General features: G+C 44.4%; 1 protein-coding gene across 3 annotated transcripts in view; it reads right to left on the bottom strand.

Moving 5' to 3' along the window:
• Positions 1-20,520, bottom strand: part of LHFPL3 (LHFPL tetraspan subfamily member 3) — a 266,989-nt gene extending 246,469 nt beyond the window's left edge. For all 3 annotated transcript variants that reach the window (XM_030013323.1, XM_030013324.1, XM_030013322.1), the window contains exon 1: positions 19,814-20,520. In XM_030013323.1, coding sequence (XP_029869183.1) covers positions 19,814-20,282 — 469 coding nt within the window. In that variant the 5' untranslated portion in view covers positions 20,283-20,520. The remainder of the gene's footprint in view (positions 1-19,813) is intronic.
• Between the last annotated feature and the right edge of the window lie 2,962 nt (positions 20,521-23,482).

The following is a 23,482-nucleotide window of genomic DNA, read 5'->3' as shown; positions in this document are numbered from 1 at the left end:
CACAAGAATAGGTGGACAGAAAAGCATTTTGACGTCAGATGAAGAGACCAAAAAAATTGGGAGAGTAATAACCATGCCTATCCTCATGTACCAAATATTTTGAAACACTTGGTTGAAAGCCACTATATAAATGCTAACTATGTATTGTTAGATACTGCTCCTACTTTAGGGCACTTTTTCATTCACAGATGTTATGCACAAACCATTTACTAAATCAGCCACAACTGTATTTTTTAAATCATAGGATATCTGGAGAAGATAAACTCAATAGCCATGTCCTGGGAAGGGAAAAGAATGATCCTGACTCTGGCAGCAAACACTCACTTCATCTCATTACAGTTTCTAGCAGAGTAAAGGAACAAATACTAGCATACTTGGGCTCTGTACAGCAATAGCTTGGTAAAACTCTATGGTGTGTGTTATCCAGTAAAGCTGACTAATGGACCTGTCCAGCCGTAAAGTCTGTAGATCTGTAAATTCATTTTATGAAGAGAGAAAAGTCTCCTGAAGCACTTTCAAGATTCAAACCAGGATGCTAATGGCCAGGCAATCCTCTGACTGGCACTTCATGCTGGAATACGCCATGGCCCGCAGAAAGAACAAATAATCTCTGCTAAACCTACCTGCAGAGGAGCAATTAATACACAGCAATGGATATACTTGGTGGGTCTAAAGCTTCAACTAGCCTGGAATGACATTCCCGACAGCAGACAGTATCAGACACTTAGAACCAAGACGAATATGAAGTGTTCTTCCCCCACCACACCCTCCTTACTCCCACCAATCTGCTCCCCAGAGGGTGAATCAGTGACCAACATGCAGACCAGTAAGTTCAATAGCCATCACTGGATTTCTTCTCTCGTAATTGTCTAATCCTTTCCTGAAGCAACCTGTGCTGCTGCTTTCCACATCCTTTGGCAACAAACTGGAGCTATCACCCTGTATCCCTACACCAGCATCACAGCACCATGCTCTGCACCCTGCAGGGATGGGGAGAAGGACCAGCTTGGTTCCTGATGGTGGTACTCCCGAACCAGCTTTCTGCGTCCTACAGTAAAAGCAGGAGGAGGCTGGACGTGTTATGCAGCAGGTCCAAACCACAATGTGGGACAATTTTCTGCTGTTCTGTTTGCTGACCTAGAACACAAATAACGAACAGAAACAGAATATTGCACTGAAGAGGAGCTTTCCAAGAGGAAACACAAGAACATGCCCTCCTTCCATTTCTAGTGAGCTGTCCTCCCCGTGGGACATTCATACCTTCACTTCCCTGCCTCATGGGAAAACTCACAGAAGACAAGATCAATTCACCTGGAGGTGAAATGAAGGCTCACTGAAAGCTGTAAGAGTCACAATAAACTTCAGGGGATGGATACAAGCTGGGTTAATGTGCAGCCCTCCACCAGGAAGAGCACTTCCTCGTGTACCTCTTCATGGACAACTCCTGCAGAGTTCTCTTTCCCCTGCCATTTGTCAGCAACCATGTTTGCATAACCTGAGCTAGGTGTGACAGTCATACCAGTTACTCCTTACACAAGAGTGCTTACCCTGTACAGTCATAATAGCTAAATGAATCAGGGGAGCACCCTGTAACAAGCCCTTGTGAGCTCCTCTGGGCATGAACACTTTATTCTCATGCATTTTAGGCCATAAATTGGAGATGACAGCAAAGTAATCAGGAGAGTATCATGCTGTGCCTCCTAATTCTCCTGGGCCTCCACTGATTATACAGGAGAAATCCAAGCAGACATGGAATTAAATCACTTCCCTTACGTTAGACTAGCTGAAGCTGTTCCTTAAATGACAGATTGCTAACAGCTCCCTTAATGACATCACCCAATATGTCATAAAATTTGCTGCCAACACGATGGATTTTTTTCCCCCCAGCCAGAAGCATTCCCTGGCTGTGGAGCAGAAGTTTCATAGACAAAATGTGGTTCAAGAAATAACCTATAAAGGGTTCTCAGTGCATAAGGTAAGTACCACCCAAAAACTCATTGAAGAATAAAATTATCCTTCTTGGCACTGCTTTCTTGGAACAGTGCCCCACATCAGATTTTTCTAAGTGTGATTGAAATTATCCATCCACCATCTCTGCAGGTAGCACTAAAACTCACAGCTCAGGAATAGTATCCAGATCTTTGCCAGATTACTACCCTTGGGTGAAAACTGTTATCTTCTTATTGCTTTCGTGCTTTTTGGAAGGGAACTCTTCCCAGATGGGTATTAGCATTAGAGAAGAAACAGATGTACTTGTAGTACAATGGCAAGGATTATTTACCTGGAGTTTCACTATTATCCCTTTACTTCCAAGCGCACATCAGGTTTTCTGTCAGAACCGCAAGTAAAGTGACAACCAGAGCATACATAGCATGAACAGCCTTTGAGAATTTCTAAGAGACAATTTGCAGGTTTTTCTCTATTCTTCAGACACCAGGAATCTAGCCTGCAGCAATGCACCACAAATGACCACCCATTTGCTTTTAAAATGTTACAGTGGAACCCACTTAGGCAGCCATCAACCACGACTGCACAAAGGGTGCTTAATTACCCATTCCTGTAATTCTGTACTGCCTGCTCATGAGCATGCCTTATGTGAGAATTAGCTCAGTTGCACAGACTGTTTTCAAAAAGGGTAAATATATTTCTAAGAAAAATACTTCCATAAGTGGAGCCAATAGTGAAGAAGGAGAAAGTCCTCCTTCTTTATCGAGACTTAAACTAAATTCTGATTTATAGTGGAGACCACTGAAAGTCTCCAAGATTTGGTCCTTCTGATCAAGGTGAGGTTGTCCCTCTCCACCCAGCTGCAGAAAGTCAGTGTTGGCTGCTGTTCCCCTAAATCACTCTGTAAATGGATGCTCTTCTCTATGTATGCTACCTTTCCTGCATACCACCATCTATCCGGTCAAAGCAGTCATAGTTGAACCAGAACACATATAGGAAGAAGGAAAAAGTGAAATGCTGAATCTTGTGGGAACTTAAAGCTAGTGCACCTAGCTGCATAGTCCCAGGATGTGGCTTGAATATCTTTGGTAACTCCTTGGGTATCAACTGTATTTCTGTTCCTCGCAGCAATTCTTGCCAACAGAAAACCCTACTGCACACCAGTATGCTGGTGATGCTGAAAACGAGTGGTCTGAACAATCTGTCACTCACATAAGTTCAAAAGAGAATCACTGTGGTGGCACTCACTGGCACTGTGAGTAAATGAGCCATGAGCTATATATCTGGATGTGCTACAGTTCTTTTCTGAAAGAAGAAGCAAGTCAAAAAGGAAGTGTAACACTCTGCTGAATGCTGAAGTGACCACATAAATAGGATCAGCTAAACCTTGCTTATCTGTCAGTCATTCCTCCCCGTATGACAGCAGTCATCTCAAGCCTGTCCATGATGATCATGGCCTCAATACTTGCTTGGGTTCCTGAACGGATGCATTTCAAGCCATGTCATCTGTTTACGTTATCCAGTCATTTTGTCTTGTCATCCAAGGGAAACACCTGGTTTGGCCAAATGTGTTGCATCACACATACCTCCAGTGCATGGAATGAAAGGCTAAAATAATCCCCATGAATTTTGTTCTCAAATTCAGAATGGCACTGCCATGATTGCAAAGTGACAGATGTCAAAACTGAGCTGAGTACCTCATTAATGCAGAGATAAACACACAGAATATGTTGTTTGGAATGACAACCCAGTGTGTTTATATATGTATGCCACTATTTATCGTCCTACAGATGGTTACTCACAGTGATGTACATCCACAAATATGTTTAATTTTGCTTTTTCCTATTCTACGTAATTACCATTTTTCCTTGTTTACACTGACTACTACTAAGATGGCCTAGAGATCTCTGAGTTTTTCTGAGGGTGAGGGGTCATGCTGCACAAAGCAGACCCAGAATCCACATGCAATCAGTTCTTTGCAGTAATAACGGCCCATGCCCGTAGAGCATTTTTTAAGGAATTATCTCACTCTCATTTTACAGCCAGCAAAACTCGCAAAGGTGAAATGACTTACCCAAGGTCGCACAGCAGGCTCTGTTCAGTACATAGTTACTATTGTTGCAAATTGGGTAGCTCATCAAGCTCATGCTACTCACACCACTCAAATAAAATTCAAACAATAATTTTTATTTTTACTGCAATTTGCACGGCAGTCAAGGCTGGAGGCCACAATCAGGATTCAGCTTATGTTGGGCTCTGTTCAAACATCAAATCAAATCCAGTACCTGCTCCAGGGGGCTTGCTGTCTTACTAGGGACATAATTCTGTGGGAACACAGAACGAGATGGACAGGGAGGGAAGGAGAGAGGGAGGGACAGAAGGCAGTAACCTGAATGTAAGGTTTCACATTGTTTTGGGTAACTGTGAAGTTCGGAACCTTATTATTACTTAAATTATTTAGGTGTGTAAGAAATATAAGTGCATTACTGACAGCCACCTGTCTAGTTACTTAGGTAGCAGTTTATCTTCATAATCCTAATTGTGCAAACACTTTACTTTCACTCCTATGGTCTTTGATTACATTGACAGACAGCAACTGGATCCTACTGTTGGCTCTTTGGGGGACTGACTCACACTGCACTAACCCCATACTGATATTACACTGTACTTTCTAAAGAGTAATATTATACTTAATTTTACAACTTCCTCTCTAATCTGCTGCTAGGGCAATTCCTGCTGTAGACCTTTTTATATGATACATGCTTATACATTTTACAGCACGTGACAATTTGGTATATTAGCTATAAAGCCAATGAAATCCTTTCACTCATTGCTAACTTTTACTAAGCTCTGCAGTAGTATAACATATATTAACTCCCACCTTACCGGCTGTCACTGCATCCTAATGTGGCTCCATGATAGCAGTATGTTATGTACCAAATGACCATATAGTCATTCCTCTTTAAAAGACTTAACTGGGTATAAAATTGATTGCACAAGGCTCACGTTATGTTTACATCATAAAGACAAATTTTCTCTTCTTGTGGATTCACACTGCGTTTCATCTGATGGTACAGCAGGATATTGAACATTACAAGTGTGCAGTGAGATTTCGATATAATGTCATACAATATAAGAATTAATAGCTCCTCTAATACTGAATGGCATAGACACAATGGGATTATTTGCAAAAGTACGATTGCTCAGTACCAAGTCAAGATTGCTGAACAGTCCTTAGAAGTTAACCTCTTAGTTTTCTGGTATGGATCTGCTACCCCATTATTTATTATAATGCATGTATTTGTATAAATAATGAAAAAGGGTATACAAGAAATATTTGATTGACACCTGTAACCTCAGATGGGTGGGTATTTTTTCTGGACTTCAGTTAAGCCAAGCATTTAAAACATGTTTCCAACCCATCAAAGCACGTGCTTAAATCCTTTGCTCAGCTGATGGATTCTGTTGAAACAAACAGGCAGCTTTTCACTGACGCTAATAGATTCTAGATCAGCACAATAATACCATAATGTACTCTAAAAGAGCTTGAGAAATCACAATTTAAATACATTATTTTACAGAACAAAAGAATGAGCATTCATTTACAATGACTTTCCTTGCTCCTATTCTCAATTGGCTAATCCATATACAAATTAATGACCTATCACAATGGCTGTTTGAGGATACATCATCAAAAACTAAGGCACTGCAGAACTTACATAAAAAAATACTAATGCAATTTCATTTTAGACTATTAACATTTTTCAGAAAATTATGTTAGGTACACATTACTACCTGCATTTATTCCTCTCTGACAGGTATCACTGAAGCTTAGCAGAACTGAGGTATTTACTTAAATTATTAGAACCTGACTTTTAGTAGTATGATAAATGGAAGCAATAAATAACAACAGGTTTGCTTAGCAATCATCAATACCCATTTTGCAGCTCTTCATATACTATCCACTAATCTCCTTCAGCATCAGTTAATTCAAATTCCTTTATCATATTTCTGATACCTGCATTTATGACACTGCAGCTTTATTTAATCCCAGGCAAAGCACATTAAGAAGGAACTATGATTGACAGTATATTGCTAATTTAGAACAAAATACTTGTTTAATCAACCCTAAACTCAACTTCATAAATCCAAGACACAGGCAAGCCTAATTTAATAAAATCCAATGTATGAAAGCATAGCCTATATCTACATTAGCAACCTGCGTATTGCAACAGAGTGTATCTAAAAAGTGAAACAGTGCTTAGGACCTAATATCCACAATGCATGTGTTTCAGAGGTTTCACTTTGGACCAGCCCTAGTCTGGTCCAGTGGAAGCTGCACGCATTAGTGGTAGAAGTGCATCAGATGGACTTACAGAGGACATCTGGTTCGGTGTATTTAGAAAGAAACCCAGTTTGCATATCCCAAGACTGTGCCACAATGTGAATCAAATTGTACTATGTTGGGACAACTGAAGATTAACTTTAAAAATGCAGTCCTGACCAAAACTAAAACACTTTTACAGTCAGCCCCATGGATGATTCCCTTGCAGACTACGGGCCAAAGCAGGCAGTTTTAGCTGGCTGCACGGGCACCCGGTCAACTCCAGGATCTCTGAAGGCTTATCCAGATGACAGAACAGCCACACCACCCATGCATTGTGCCTCCATTCAGAAAAGCTCATATCTAGGGCTAATTAGGTTCCTGAGACCAGGCTGGCTTCATAACCACAGAGGGTGGGATTCAGCTCCAGACTGAGAAACCTAGATGGAAGTGGTTTACAGGCAAGTTAAGAAGCAAGGGTTTGATCCACTTGCCACCACGTTGGTGCTTAATGCCACTTGAGCTGTTCTACTGCTTGTGAGACATCCATGCGTAGATGACAAAGAACCTATAGAAGACCTGTGTCCTTCCGGAAAAGCAGTTAGAGGTTAGACAAGATCCTTGAGGCATTTTAAGCACAGACACCTGGATTTAGGCAACTGCTTGATGGCTTGGCCTCCACAGACTGACATCATATCCCAAGACCCCAATTCACTGTTGGATTCACTGCAGAAACACTTGACTGGCCTTGCCAGAGCCAGGTTTGGTCTGCCAAGGCCAATGGTGATACCACCCAGCTGCACTCTGACAGGCTAAGCCAGATGTATGCGGTCAGGTATTTCATTGCAGGTTCTCTGGCACATCCCTGCTCTTTTATCTATGCTCACCGATCACCTGATGTACTGTAAAGTAAAATGGAGCTGTCTGTAGAGTGTGCTTTGCATTTGGTACAGATTTGGTTTGGGAAAAAGCAGCCCCAAGGAATAAAAAAAACCATGCCTCTTGGGAAGAAACAAAAATGCAGTTACAATTTCCCAGACAACCTCACTTTTGCCTCAGCACAATTCCTCCAACACACCCTACAATTAAAACTAAATGAAATGTTGTGTTACATGTTTAACACTCAGCTATTAAATATACTATCTTACTTTCACATAGACACTCACTGAATTCAGTAAGGCTAAATTTAAACCCAGATACTTGTATCTGCAGATCTGTCCCTAAGGGTGTAAAATCCCGAACAGACATGTTTAAGTATGCACACTGCATGCGATAGCTTTCATAGAAATGTACGAGATCAAAAGTGGTTCATTTGAAGCTCAGGGTGTGCCTTATATACCGTTGTTTGATGCACTGAACACTTATTTATCCCATTGACAAAGTGCTCCCTCCTCTCTCTCCCTCTCAGAACTGCCACAGGAAGCAGGAAAAGAGGCAGCAAGAACAGAACAGAGAACTCTGCGTTGCTCGGCTTCCCATCCTGCATAAGCAAAGACCACTTGATGAGCCTGTTCCTTCTACAACAGCCAATGCATGTGACACAAATCTACTCACACAAGAAATGAAACATCCAGTAGCATATCAACAAGACGAAGAGATTTTACATGTTTCTTAGCTATTTAGGAAGATTGTTTACATAACAGCATGGCATCACAAAATAATTAGGTGCATGGAGAGGTAACAAGGGACAACTACTTGAGGAAACATCCTTAGCAAAACCAGATCTCAGTTTAGTCATAGAACTGATAATTTATGAATTGTTTTTCCTGCAACCTTGGTATTTTAGAATATATTAAAGATTTATTTTTCAACTACTTTCACTTTTAAACATCAGTATTTAGCTGACATAAATTAAATTTCCTTAAAGGAAATTAAATATCCAAGTCACATGAAAATGTTGAATGCAAAGGGAAAATGTGAAGCACATTACTGCAGCAGCTGTTGTTGACACTGTTTTACAGTTTTGCTGGGAACTTAAGGAAAACCCTTGCTTGTTTGGTCAGAATGCTAGGCAGGAATGGAGCCCCACTTGACAGATCTACAGATCTTGGTCACTGTCTATTTTTAATCCTAGAAGGCACCAAGATAGGAGTGATACTGTTTAAAAAACAGAACAAATGGGAGTAGAATAGAAAAGAGCATTCACCTAGATGAATTAGTTCTGAGAAATGAGAAAGAGAGGAACAAGGCATGCTGTTACAAACATCGCATTCTGTAATCTCTTTCAGACACTCATCTGTTTCCAGTGTACAGCTCAATATTTTAACAAATCTCCTCCCTTTAGAAAGTTGTTGCAGAACCTTGCTGCTCTAATAGTTAGAAATCTTCTTTTAATTTCCAGGCTGAAGTGATTTATATCCAGATAATATCCATTTGTTCTTGTCCCACCGTTAGCCACAAGTTTAAAATCATTAGTTTTCACTCTACAGTCCATGGACTCAGGAGGGGTTCATAAACTACTTCTGAGATTTTTAAAGCATCATGAAGCAAAGTACGCCTAACAGGCTGTAATTTGCTCTAACAATGCCACAGGGCATGTAGCATCATCTTTGGAAAAAGTTTAGGAAATCAAATCAAATCAAATCAAAGTGAAAATCACCGGCTTAAACAGTTCTTTTCCCTTCCTCTTGTTTTTTAGCCCTTCCATATGTTTTTAGATAGCGGTCATGGACATGTTAGCAATCTTCCTCTTTCTACATTAAACTAACCAAGCTCTCCTAGTTTTCTCCTTACATAAATGTCACTGGTCACTGGTTTTCCTTTTTGCAGCTATTGCTGTCTCAGTCAGAATTGGACATCAGTGTCCAGAATCCCACATGAAATACTACAGTGCATCACGTAATGATGCTAACATTGCCCTACATCAGCTCTAAATACTTCACGAAATACGTGCCAGGATCACATATGCCCTCTTCACAGTTGCATTACATTGACATCCCATTGCCATCCTTTGGTGAACAGATGTACTCAGGTCCTCTCTTCACCTATTGTTATCTGTCCTCAGCTGCATGGCCTTTCATTCTGCACCCCAGAGTCCATGCCACCACTATCACCTCGCTCCTCAAGGCTGACAAACAGTGAAGTGCCAGCTTGGAAGTGACTGTTGGTGAGCCAGCTGATGATGCTGTATTAACTGGTGAATCCGATCAAATACAAATGCCTGACATGAACTAAATGCAAGCGACTGTGGCTGGTAAGCCATCAGCATGTTTGGACTATATTTTTCTAGTATAATGACCATGAATTGCAATTTCAAGCTTTTTATTTTACTGATGTTCTAATAGAACTTCACCGGTAATAGTAAGGCTAAATACTAAGACACAGCAACCAAGTAATAATTAACTTTCTTTAGAGGAACATAAAGCTACAAGGATGAATAATTTTATTTTCATGGGAAGTCTAATACTTCTCTCATGGAATTAATCTTAAAACTTTGAATTAACTCTTTGCGAAGGCACACTGAATGTCTCTCAAGTAAAGACTCAATGCATAACAGTATTACAGCATTCAAAGACATATTAGCCAAGCTGAAGGTAACTGGGGGAAATTTGATTTTCAAACACGCAGTCTACATCAGAGAGAAGATTAATTTATGATTTTTAGGCTCATGGGTAACATTCTCCCATTATCTCTAGGTGAAAATCTTTTTTTGTGACTTGCTCTACCTTTTTGATCACTTCTTCCTCTTGTCAAAGGTTACAAATACCTTTCTTTTTCAAGGTCATTGCTAAGTCCAGTTTCAAAGCTAACTACACTTCATGCAAATTCTTCATCCACAGATTTTTTATTGTTAATTGAAACAAAGAAAATCAGAAATCAGTAATATGGCACTGAGTTGCAGTTATAAACTGGTTTAGATTAAAGGACTAAATCCCATGTCACCTTAACTTTCCTGCACAGGTAGTTCTTGAGCTCCTCATTTTGAGACTTTGCTACATACTGGTTATGTCTACACGGATAAATTAAGCAGTGCCAGGAAGCATTCCCAGGCATTGAAACTGAACTGTCTACACTATTAAATTGTTAGAATTGTCCCACAGCACGTGTCACAGGAGTGTTTTTAGTCTGTTCCAACTAACAGTCTTCCAAAATATTGCCAGGGCACAGTTTGCAAGTTAGGACATGCCAGGAATGGTTCCCAATAGGCAGTGTGAATCCAGTGACCCAGTTTTAGAAGGTAAAAAAATGTAATAGTATGGACACTGGCCAGTGTGCCAGCTGACTCTGTACCAGAGGGTGGTTCTGGACATGCTTAATTTGCAGGTACAGGCATAGCCACTGCATCACTCTGTTGGACCCTGGCAAGCTGAGGAGACGACTTGATACGGAAATGTCTGAGCCTAACTTTGAAGACTGTTAATCTCCAAGAAGCACAGGATCATTTATGTAGGTGTTTCACGCTTACATGCTGTCATCTGGGCTGTTGCAGAACAACCCTCTCCAAGACTCCTCTTGCCCACATCAAGAGACTCTATGTTACAAAGAGCAGAGGAGCATTCGCTTTTCTGCAGCCACTCCAGAAGCCTGTTGTTGCAGAGGAAGAGGCAGGAGGTCAGATGGGAGGAAAATACACTGCTGCTAGCCCCCCCTCCTCCCCTCCCTGCTAAAATCTTCCCTGATCTTAAGAGACCTTGTCCAATTTTATCCACACTTCTGCTGCAAACAAAGTTCATCACGACAAAGTATTGTAGGGTGAAGGTTGCAGAGGTACAGTCTAGCATGGCAGTACAAGACACATTCTGGCCAACTTAATCGCATGACATCACTCACCTTATTCAGTGACCTTCTACAAGTAAGGCACATGACTTTTGACTTTTAGCAGTAAACAACAGAACCTCCCAAGGTTTTAGAAGCAGCATTTTCTAAACCTCTCAATTCAGAATATTTGTCTTTGACCTTGCAAGTACAGCACGTATAGCTTTCTTCTCTATAAACTTTTCCTTTCTGAAAGATAACCAGAAAAACAAGGAAAGACAAATGTGTGTCAACTCATCAACTGTTTGTAATAATTTATTTCAAACCGTTTATTCGGTAGCTCTCTCCTTCTGATGCAGTCTCAATTACTTGATTGAATAACATTCTCTGAAATAGCACATGATGTGCTTGTGTCAAAGAGGCTCTCCACAGAGGCCATCAGCTACCTTTTAAAATCAATGAAATTCATAAATTTGCATCTGGCTTCTCAAGGAGAAAATAAAGGAACCTTTTCCCCTGGTACGTATGACCTTCTCATTCTAAGGCCAGCTTGTTTGAAGTCTTCTGCACCCCTGAATGCCAACGTGAAGATGGATAATATCTTTCTTAGAATAGATAGATCTTGAGGTCTATTATATTCCCCTTCTTAAGGATTCTAGCCATAATTCTCCCTTAGTAATTGGGATTTGCACACTGTTCCACACAGTAATGCATATTCTAGCTATTCACTCAGTCATGCTGCCACTGCATTTTTAACAATGATGATAGCAACTGATGTTATCAAATTCTGCAGACTTTTCAGGCTCTAGGCTTGTTCATGTCTTTTTTTCATTACACCATTTCTGAGCAAAAATGTTTTTATTTCTTCCTTTGTGATGCCTCACTACTGTGACCCTGCCATTCCTCACAGCTGGATCTTGTTAGTTTCCAAATATTGAGTCCACACTGTCTGATCACACCACAGATTTTCTGTTCTGATATGTTTGCTGTCTTTATGTTTGCAAGATCAAAGCTAATGCTGTTTATACCATAGCGCTAAAAAGGTTCACTTCTCAAAAGGTGAAATAACCTTAGCATTTGAAATCTAGCCTTCTTTTATTCCATGCCTTCTACTGCTGATAATATCCATATGTTCCTCCTCTTCCTGGCTTCATTTTCCCATACACTAAGTTTCTTCATTAAACTTTTAGATGGGATTTTTGAAAGAACTCAGCAGCAGCCATATCCTATGCCAGTGAAGCCCCTTCAGGTGCAAGAAAGTAGAGCTGCACCAACACCAGCTGCTTTCCAAAACCCCATTCCCATTTCCCTTTCCCAATGGTACTCAAGTTCTCAGCTCCCCACATTTCAATAGGTGACATTCTCCTCTTTTAAATTCTCTCCCAGTTTCTTTCTCCCTTCCTTTCTTCCCTTCCATACCTCTTTTTTTCAGTGAAATGGAATTTGTCCTCAAATTGCCTGGACAACTTCATGCGTTTCCTTTTATATCTTACTATTCTGTTATCTTAGTGTTTTTCAAAGAGTGGACCACAGCCCCCAGGATGTTCATAAAAGGCAACTGGGAGAGTTATAAGATGCTGAAATTTTTATTACACTCTAAACAAAAAGAAAATATCTCTTCTCCATTCCCCAAACACCTTTATCCTTCAAAAACAAGTGTAGCTATCAAAACCTCAAATCACTCATACAAGTAAATGATATACACTTCTTACGTGATATGTTTTAGCCAGGTTCCCTCTGGGATCAAGACTGATGGGGCTGTGTGATTTTGAGCCTGATGACCAATTTCAACCAAATTTGACTGATGCTACAAGCCTCCAAGATACTAAACTTCTGCAAGTTTTGTGAAAAAGCTGGTTCCTGGGCACAGCAGAAAGGATCTCAAATTCCCACAAGTGGAAAGACAGGGATAGTTTATCGTTTAACAAATCTAGGTGGCAACTTGAGGACATCAAAATCAACACATAAATAGCTTTCTGCCAGCTGTAACACATGCTGTGTCCTTGTCAACTACACAGATGAAGAGCCTGTGAGGAGTCGGAGAGTTCAGCTACCAAAAGCAAGGGATGACGGGATGCAGGAGAGAACTTCTGATATTGTGGGCACAGGGTATTTGGGGAAAGAAATGACTTGGAGAGGGGACACTATTTGTTGGCAAGCAGATCACTCAGATCTTTCCTTGCTCCCTGTCTGCCCGCACAGCTCCAGCACCCCAGTTCCCCAAGACGTGGAGGCACTCCTCATTTTACCATGGTCAGAGCCCTCAGTATCCCTGATTTTTCAGAATTTTCTCCTCCAAGATCTGACACCCACTACTACTCACGCACAACTAAATAACCTCAGTCACCTCACCCTGCGGGTGGGGTGGGGGGTGTTAATGCTCTTATTAAAATCTATCAATGCTGAAACTCAGTTCAAAAACCTGCTCGATGTTCCTGGACTTGCCTTCCTCTCCCTTTGGCCTCCCATGTGCCTCTCGCTTTACAACTGGGGTACACGGTGGGAACAAAACCTGGCAGCAGTGTTGGTTAAGGTCCTTTGCTTCTGGTGAGTTAGGCCATGCCTCTTAGAAAGAGGCACCCAATCTTACGTAAAGTCTTAAGTGAAGAAGAAACCACTGTAAAGATAATTAACAAATGAAACTTAACAGGTTACAAATGTATATACCTCACGGCTAATGCAAATTTGTGTAACTTCAGCTTCCAAACACAGCATTTGTCAAGTTAAGGAGCACTGCATGACTTGAAATCTCCCCCTGTAGGTCCTCATACACCATAATCTGTCAATTTTTAATCTTCTTTTGAATAGCAAGAAAATTCATCCTTTTAGCTCTTCTTCTTTCATTTATTTAAATCAGTCCTGAAATCCTTGCAACTTTATACTTGAAAGGGAGTCTTGACAGATGTTTGACCTGGACAGAGAGCACAAAGGAACCACTGCGGGCAACGGCAGTCCCATTTTTTGCGTACACATTTAGGGACCACATTGAACTTCTTAAGTGCAGCACTTCAGTGACAGCTCACATGCAGATGCCCATCTACCACAGCCTCTAATTTCTCTTCTAAATAACTGTTTTCCACAACACATAATTTCCATAATTCTCTCATCAGTAAGACGCCTCCTACATTTTGATCCCCAGAAGTCTTACACTGCATTTGGTGTATTAAAATACAGGCTGTTGAAGCAAGCCCAGGTTATTATGACATCCAAATCAGTCTACGGAATTAGCGATCCTTACTATAATTTATCAAACAAATAACTATAATTTATTAAACAAATAATTTTTGTGCCACTTGCAAAGTTCACCAGCGATAAATGTGTATTACTCTCCCAACTAATTGTTAAGGATACTGAGGCTACAAACTAAAAGACCCTTGTCTGACTCCACTAGACACCCTGCTCAAACACTGGCACAAGACTGGGTTTTTTTCTAGCCTTCTGGAATTTACCCCTATACCAAGATCTGACAAACAGCAGTAACAAAGGCTCTGAGAGCATCAAGGTCAAGCCTTTTAAGACTCTTATATAAAAGTCACCTGGTCCTACAGACTGATTTCAAGTATAAAGGCAAACTACAACACAGCTGCAATGAAGAATGTCACCTTTTCATTTTGAAACAATGTCCTGTTTTAAATGAACTTTTAACTGTGGCATGTAATAACCTCTCTCTCTTATGGCTGCTTTGGCTCAAAGAACTGGCAATTGAGCAATATGAAACCAGTTTTAAAACTGGTTTAAAACAGGTCTTGGGAAAACCTGGGGAACCACAGAAATACTGATATCTGCACCACATAAATTGGTAAGACCTATGAAAGACAACAGAGTATGTCGGCATGTGCACAAACATGCCATATTTGTGCAATGAAAGGATGTGAGCAAGGTAGGACCAACACACCTATTTTAAGTAATTTTTCACAAAACTACTAGAGCTCTCCAAACAAGTAAAACCCAATGCGTACTGTGGAAACAAAGGCCACTTGGATTTCCAAAAGACATTCGATAAATCTGTCATTCATAAGTCTTAAAAAAACTAAACTCCCAGAGGATAAAAATAAATGTCCTTGCAAGGATAAATAATTAGAAACAGATGGCAGGAGAATACTGTCAATTTTCCAAGTGGAGAGAGGTCAATGGTGGAGTCCTGCAGGGATCTGTGCTGGAACTTGGGAGCTGCTCGCTTATTTATAAATGAGCTGGAAAACAGGGTAAATGGTGAGGTGACAAAGTTTGCTGCTGATATTCATTCAAGGTAGCTAAGATAAGGGCTGACTATGAAGAAAGACTTCATAATACTGAGTGACTAGGCAATAAAAAGGCAAATTAAAGTCAATGTAGGTAAACAAATACGAAGTCATTTCTTTGAGGGGAAAAAACCTAACTACACAAACCAATGTGCTCCAAGGTGACTATTACCGCTTCAGGACTGAGATCTTGGGGTTATAATAGGTAGTTCTGTGAAAACATCAGCCCACTGTTCACTAACAGTGAAAAAGTTAGTATTAGAAATTACTAGGAAAGGAAAAAGAATGAAAGAGAGAATATTATTATGCCACTGTATAAATGGCTCATTTGTCTGTCTTGAGTATTGCGTGTAGTTCCAGTCCCACCGCCTTTGAAAGGACACAGTAGACTGGGAACAGCTGTGGGCAGGGCAGCAGGGATGATCACAGGCATGGTACAACCTGATGATTAAGGAATGACTAAGAAGCCAAAGATTCATGAGGTCTCAGAAACGGGTAACTGTGGGGATACAGCAAAGGTGTAATCAGGACCAGCACAGGGAAGGCATCTGGGAGTCCCCTGTTCACAGCCTCTTCCAATACATGAGCTGAGGGGATCAAATGAAATGGGCAGGTACAAGGTTTAAAACATAAAAAACCCTACTAAATCTTGACACAACACGTATTAAGCTGTGGAACTCCTTGCTCTGGGGCACTGTAAACGCTTAAAGTTTACACAGGTTCAAAAACTGACCAAAGTCATAAAAAAGAAATTCCAGCAAGAGCTTTTAAATGCCAAGACTTATCTCAGGAAATCCCTGAACACAACTGCTGGAGGACAGAGAGTATGAGAGGGCAAAATGAGCTTTTGCTGCTCTGATGCTTCTGTGGGCTCATGTTACAGACCACTGTCGGAGATCACTGGCCTAGATGGGCCCGTGGTTTGACAAACTACAGAGGTTTTATGTTGTTTTGTTCAACTGTCCTCTTATTGTGGGCATGGGCTTAGGCATCTCCTGAAAAAAAAAAAAAATATTGGTTTCATCCTACTTGTCCATGGGACACTTCTATGCCCTTCTTTTGCTTTCTCTACTTTTCGCTTTCCTGTAACTTGCAACATACTAGTAAAAAAAAAAAAAAAAAGGACAAATGTCTAATAACGAAAAAAATGACATGGCAGAACTGAAGCATTTAATGCATTTAACTCATAAAGGAATAAATCTCAAGAAATATCTTAATCTGTAAGGTTTCTCGCAAACTTTAGATGCAGGGTAGTAAAGAGGAGTAATACCTCATTTCTAATGCTTTCACTGTTTGCATTTATGCAGCTGCTCAAATTAGGTAAGTGTATGTGCAAATGTTTGTACATACAATTTTGAAATTGCAGAAGGGAAGGCTAGGGGATGGAGAACAAGACTGCCAACACTGGCTCTCAAGATATCAAGTGTACACTGACAGCATTATGCACATGGAACAAAAAAAGCAGTCTAAGCCATAGCAAAATCATAAGGGAGTCTAATGTACGTTGTCCTCACATACACAAAGAAAATAGCTTTTTTCTTAGGATTTTTCTGCTTAATCACGCCATAGACATGATTAGACAGCAACAGGGATTGGAAATGCATGTGTCCAAGATATTGTTTATCTTTTCTTTATTTAAAAAACACCTCTTCAAAACAAGAGCTGTATCATGCTGACAATTTACAATGACTCATGCAGGACAGAATGTGATCAAAATCTTTTTTTTAAAGAAATCAGTCCTAAGCTTTTATTTGCAATCCTAAATGAAGCATGATCCCACGTTGAAAAACTGCTTCTAAGGAGATTTAAATTATATCAATTTTAAGTATTATTATATGATCCAACTGAATGCTAACACTACTAAGGTACATAATAGCAAGCAAAATCAAAGCTATACTCACATACTTGTCTATTTTACTACTTCAGGTTCAATTTTGTTCCTGTACTACACAGAACTATATGCATATGTAGATGACATTACGATATTGTTATTTGTGAGATAAGCATCTTAAGCTTATTATTACCTATTACTTATACTCTCAAAACAGTAAAATAGTAACAGAAGTAGGTCATATAGCTCATAGAAAACCTATCAGAACTCATTATAACTCTCCTGTCCTGCACATTTTATTCTAAGTTTTCCTTCTGTCCCACCATTATTGCTTTCTTCTTCAAAGGATACAACCCAAACCAATATGGCTTTTCTGGTAGCTTCCTCTCCCTTTGAGGAAACTTTTTTCAGGTAATACAGAAATGAACAGTCAGGTAAATGCTGAATTAAGCTACAACATTCTGCAAACAACAGTCAGGCTCTTTCAACACCCGACATTGCTCCAGTTCTTCCAGGGCATTCACATACAAACCGGGAAAGATGGCCAATGACCACTTAGCTATACACGTATTCCCCCTACTATTTTAATTTTGGAGGTAGGCAGTCTGAAAAGTGATTCTGCTGCTGACGTAAAACTTCTTTTGTTGACTGTTAATGCCAACGGTGCATCTACCAGCTTTGCAGATGACAAAAATTGTGTTATTTTGCCTGAAAACATATCTTCAGTGTCACACCTCCACACGTGCAGTATGGTAGAGACTGGTTGGGCTCCTGTGGATCAGCTGCATGCAGTGGTTTCTAAACATTATTATTATTCACCTGTGCAGAAATGCAGTAAAGGAATCAGATTAATTTTTATCTACCTTGCACTAGCTTCTGTTGGCATGAAGCAGTGGAACCATATAAATAAAACACCATTATCTCTGATGTCGTAAAGTGTAAGGGATTTGGAAATTGTGCTGTCCTACTGCACACTGGACATGAACAAAACAGGCTGAGGATGCACCAAAGCAGTGAATATTCGTGCCACTTTTTACCAGTGGAGCCATAAGGAGAGGAGACAGCTGAAAGCAAAAGTCCTTTATGGAGCAGAGGAGACGTCAGTGGTGCAAAGATGAAACAGTTTGCTCTGCCTGGAGCCAAGTGACATGACTGTGTACAATTAATAAGACCACATCAAAATGCATGTTACTCAACAGACAAAGTAGCCACCAGTATCAAAGAGGATTCCCAATGCAGAGATAATGAACCCAAACCTAGTCTCACTGGAGTCGAGGAGAAATCTACCAACCTCAAGTGACTGCAGATCTATCCCCAAGTGATAAAGAAAGAAACCATATGGCAACTTAAGTGACAGAAACAGCATAAATATATATATATATAACACACATAAAAACAACATCGTGGAGAGAAATGGTTAAAGCTGTTTCATACAAACCAGAAATTTCCACAAAGCCTCATGGACTAGGTGGCAAATTGAATAATGCTGAAGCTGCTCAGCAAACAACTCAGAAGAATTATTGCTCAGAAACTGAAATGAATGTAGGTCAATTAAGGGGACTGAAAAAGTGATTGTGAGCCCGTTTTGGAGACATTTTGCTCTGTTTCCCTAACAGCTTATTCCCGCAAAGCCAAAATTTCTCAATTTCAGGGTTTTATCGTGAGAACAAGTAGAAGGTATGCTTTGATTTTAGGCTTTCTTTTTTCCCAAATTACTGAACAATTGATCTTTTCTATCTTGCTAAAACTGATTTTATTACTCTCAACTCTACAGACCATTCTTTTCTCCTCCTCTGCCTCCCAGCTGCACACAAATCACCAGTCCTCTACTAACTCAGAGGGAAAGCTGTGTTGGAAATGCGAAAAGGGACGTCCTGGTGTTCTCCCTCTTTCTTATCATGCACTTTCCCCAGGGAGACATTGGATGTGATGGGGAAAGTCAAATGAAGTCAGGAGACCTTCTGAGTCAAAACCAGCAACTGAAATGAATTCTTTTTCTTTACACTCCAAACATACAGAGGAAAATAAACCTCGTGAACAGGGGGAACAGTCCCCAACCAAAACTCATGCACGTAACATCCAACGACCTCAGCTGCCCTTCCAGTTGGCCAGCAAAAGACCTCGCCATCCCCTCCTGCTGAACCGAAGCGGGCTCTGCCTTGACCAGGTGGAAACCTGGGCTCAGGACTAACCTTCAACAGGCTGGCAGCTGCCTTCACCCACCGTCGCCCGCTCGAAGCGTCCCCGCGGCCCCCCCCCTGCCATTTTCTGCCGACCTTTAGCGACAGACCAAGCGCGGGAGGACAGCCTGGGGCCGCCGCTGCCCGCCAGCCCTCCTTGGGGCTGTTGATGCTCACGGCGACCGTCGGTTCACAGGCCGAAACCGGACAATGTCTCCGGGCACCCCTGCTCCTCGGGGGGGTGGGAGGGGCTGAGGGCTGCGCCTGACCCCGGCCCACGCCCGGTACCCACGCGGGCGGTGGGGCGGCCCGGGGCAGGCACCGGCACCGCTCGGCAACGCTGCTGACGCGTCCCGGCCCCCCCCGCCCCGAGCGTCACCTCCCCCGCCTGCCCCGGCGGGGCAACCCGCGCCCGCGCCGCCCGCCCCCCCCCCCGACCTCCCTCCCGGCGCCGCAAGTTTCTCCAGAGCCGCCCGTGCCCCCCGCGGGGCCGGGCTGGGCCGGGCCGGGCCGGGCCGGGCCGGGCAGCGCCGGGCAGGGCAGGGCGGCGCGGAGCCCTCCCGGGGCCGGGGCCGGGGCCGCTGCCCCCACTCACCCGAGGTCAGCTGCATCCAGGCACAGATCTTGTAGACGGTGGCTGTGTTGCAGAAGAAGAAGAGGATGAAGCAGACGATGCAGGCGATGATGAGCATCATCGAGAGCCCGATGAAGAAGGAAGCAGCTTTGAAGGCTCCCGAGGGCAGGCTGGAGAAGTCCGTGAAGCTGCCCCGGCAGGTGAGTTCCCGGCTGAAGCCGTTGCCGATGCAGTAGTGGAAGAGCCCGAAGTAGCCCGCCTGCGGGGTGTCCACGCCGTCCCCGATCCAGTAGGGCTGGATGAAGCACACCACGTTGACGATGGCAAAGCAGATGGTGAAGATGGCCCAGAGCACGCCGATGGCCCGCGAGTTCCGCACGTAGTTGGTGTGGTAGATCTTGGCCGCCTCCTGAGCCGGGAGCATCCCCGCTGCTGCCGCTCCTGACGAGCCTGCTCCTGTCGCCGCCGTCCCTGCAGCCGCTCCGGGCATCCTCGCCGAGAAGATCCCCCCTCCCCTTCCTCCTCCTCCTCCTCCTCCTCCTCCTCCTCCTCCCTGCTCGCTCCGCTCGACGCGACGCGCTCCGCCGCTGCGTGCGAGAGCCGGCGAGCCCCTCCGCCGGGCTTCAGCGGCTCCGCGCCAGCAGCAGCAGCGGCAGCGGCGGCGGCGGCAGCACCAACATGGCCCGCCGCCGCCTATCGGGGCGCAGCGCTGCCGGCCGCCGCGCACCGCCCGCCCCGCAGACCGCCCTCCCGCCGCCGCCGCCCGCGGCTCCTCGCCGCGCCGGGCGCCAACCGCCACAGCGCCCGCCGCGGGGCCGGAGGCGCCCCGCCGCCCTGCGCAACCGCCGCCCGCCGGCGGGGCGGGGGGTGGCAGGGGGCACGGCTGAGGCGCCGTCCCTGAGGAGAGGCGGCGGCGAGGGAGGGGGCGAGGGGGCCGTTGGCGCCCTTTCGCCGGGCGGGCGGCGGGCGGGAAGGAAGGGCGAGCCCCGTGGGCGGCGGGGGCGCTGCGGCCGGGGCCTCCCCTCAGGTCCTCTGCCGGCCGGGGCAGCGGCTGCCTGGTTGAGCTGCTGCCGGCGCTGCTCGTGCTGCGTGTCCTGGGAGACGCGTTCAGGCAACGGATTTTAAAGTTTAAAACCTGTGTGTGTGTGTGGTTTTTCCGTTCCCTCACAAGACATCAGTCCGGCTTCAGCCGGGGGCTGCGACTGCTGGATCCCCTGTGGCTGGGTGAGCAGCGGCCTGCTGCCCTGGCAGAGGTGGAGCCCGGAGGCGCTCGTCTCCCGCCTGAAGCAGACCTCTGCTGGGGCAAAGTCTTGAGCCTGGAGAACGCAGAAATCATCAGGGGCTGCTGCTCACCTCGGGAGGTGGGATGGCGGCCGTGGAGGAGAACACCGCCGTGAACACAGAGCAGCCGTGGGGCCGCGGTGGCGGCTCTCGGCGTGGGTGGGTGAGGTGGCACCGGTGGAGAAGAGCAGCTCCGCTCCAGTCAAGTGACTTTGGCCTGGCAGTGCGTTGAGCATGTTGGCATGCAGCAGTGATTAGCATATATTAATGAGCAATTAGTATCTGGTAATGATCATTCCCGTGCCAGTGACACTTGGATTTGCAGTCCCCGACCTATGCGTTGAGCCTGAGTTAACAGCAGTAATTGATGGCACGTATCGCAGCGCTCTGAGGGCTGTCCTCTCCCGGGACGTGCCCGCAGCCGGAGCGGAGGGAGGTTCGGGAGAGCGAGCGGACGCGCCAGCCGCGTCAGGCTGCTGCTGGGTGCCGGCAGAGGGCCGCACTCAATTAAATATTAGTGCTCATCAGCGCCCGGGAGGAAGGAGACTCGTGTGGAAATTACTCCTGGCATTCGTTAAAAATTTTTCATCCGTTTTCAGGCAAAGTTTGATTTCTGCCCCGCGACTGCCAAAAAGCGGGCGCAGCCCAATGGAGTGGGCACGCCAGCCCTTCCCAAGTTTGCCGCAGAGGGGCTAGGAAGGGGCAGCACCTGCTAACAGGTTTTCAGGCTCCCGCGCCCGCGATGGGGACGCAGTCAGAGCTTGGAAAGCTGTTGCCAAGGGTGGGAGCACAAGGGGAGACGCCTCAGTGCAGTCACGCTGCTGCTGCCCTGCACGCGGGAGCGCTCCCCCCTTGGAGGGCAGTGGCATGGCACACGTGGCACGGGCTTGCTCAGACACGGGCAGCGTGGGCAGCGCGGACCCCAAATACTCACGCTTGCCTCACTTTCTTACGGAGGTGGGTCCAAGCGTGCAAACTGCAGCTAAAATTCCTGGAGATTCGGTTCCCGAGCGTGCTTTGTCCAACACTGACAGAGGTGCCCGAGTATGCTCCGCTGCCTGATCGTGCTCCTACTGCAGTTGCTGCACGTGACCAGACTGCTCATATGCTGCCTTCAGAGAGTAACTGAACTTGTTCCAGCCTCAAGCCACAGGAGGAGTGATGGTTTTTCCCTTCAGTGCTCGGTTCTGTTTTCTCCAGGCTGAGGCTACCTGGGCCCCAGGGCTCGGTGCAGGACGCCTGTCTTCCCTGTCCTCTAAGGGGCCATCGAGTATGGAGGTGAAGACACTATGAGCTAGACCTAGAAGGCAGGATGAGGCCTGAAGTGGCCCAAGACAAACAATTTTGGGATGTAGGTCAGAGTGAGGGTTGGGCAAGAAGCTCTGAGAGATCAAAAAGAAAGGAGGTACAGGGAAAGGGGTATGGGCCAAATGGGAGGTTTAGGGATAGTGGGCCTGTGAATGTGCACACAAGGAAGATGAAACCTGGAATCAGTATGGCAGGAGGAAGAGATACAGACCTGGGAAGGAGCCAGGAGAGGAGAAATGAGGTGCTCTGCAGAAGAAACGGGCCAAGAGAGCTCAGGAGGCCGAAATACTGAGATTGCAGGAGAAGCCAGGGAAAGAGTCAGACTGGGGTAGGGAAATGTGGGAGCCAGTCTGAGCGAGAAGGGGAAAGGCCAGAAGCAGGGGAAGAAACTAGGATTCTGCTGACAAGCTGAGTAAAAGAGTGTGGGAAAGAAGACACGGTTGCCTGCATCCAGGCAGTTGCTGGTTTGGTTGTCCCAGGATGTCCTCTCTGGCCTCTGGCACCAAAAGGGCACAGATTTCACTAAGTGATACCCATTAGTCCTTCAGTTTAGTACGTCAAAAATGGAAAAGTGGTACTAGATGTCTATTTTGGGGGGCACCTGAATCACTCCGGTTGTGAGAGTGAATTGTGTGTGTGTAGCTTTGAATCCCCTAGTCTTGCTCTTTGGTATCACAAATTTCTTCAGAATACCCAAAGACAGGCTCAGGAGGCGTTTTTATGGCTCTTACCACAATTATATGCGTGCTTCATAGTATTAGAAAATATCATGTCTTTGAGATAGAAAGTTGGTCTATTCTGGACAAAACAGTTAAAAGGCAGCTGGGACCTCATTTTTCAAAGAGAGCTCCCACGGATTTCGGTTGCAGCAGTTCTGCAGGCCTCAGAAGGAGCCGTACTGAGTTGCTGCTCATCTATAAAAAGTTTTAAGCATCTTGCCTGGCATCACAGAAGAATTCTGTGGCAGAAGCAGGGATAGTCTCCAGCTCTTCAGGACGGCTTTCATCATCCTAACACTCAGAAGATTATCCTTTCTATCCAACAACCCTGTTGTACCTCCACTATTTTTCTCCCTGGGAATTAACTGGGTCCCAGCCCTGT

The sequence above is a fragment of the Aquila chrysaetos genome, chromosome 5 (assembly GCF_900496995.4).
Source record: "Aquila chrysaetos chrysaetos chromosome 5, bAquChr1.4, whole genome shotgun sequence".
Taxonomy (NCBI): Eukaryota; Metazoa; Chordata; class Aves; order Accipitriformes; family Accipitridae; genus Aquila; species Aquila chrysaetos.
The sequence above is the reverse complement of the archived record's forward strand: the minus strand, read 5'-3'. Positions and strand labels throughout refer to the sequence as shown.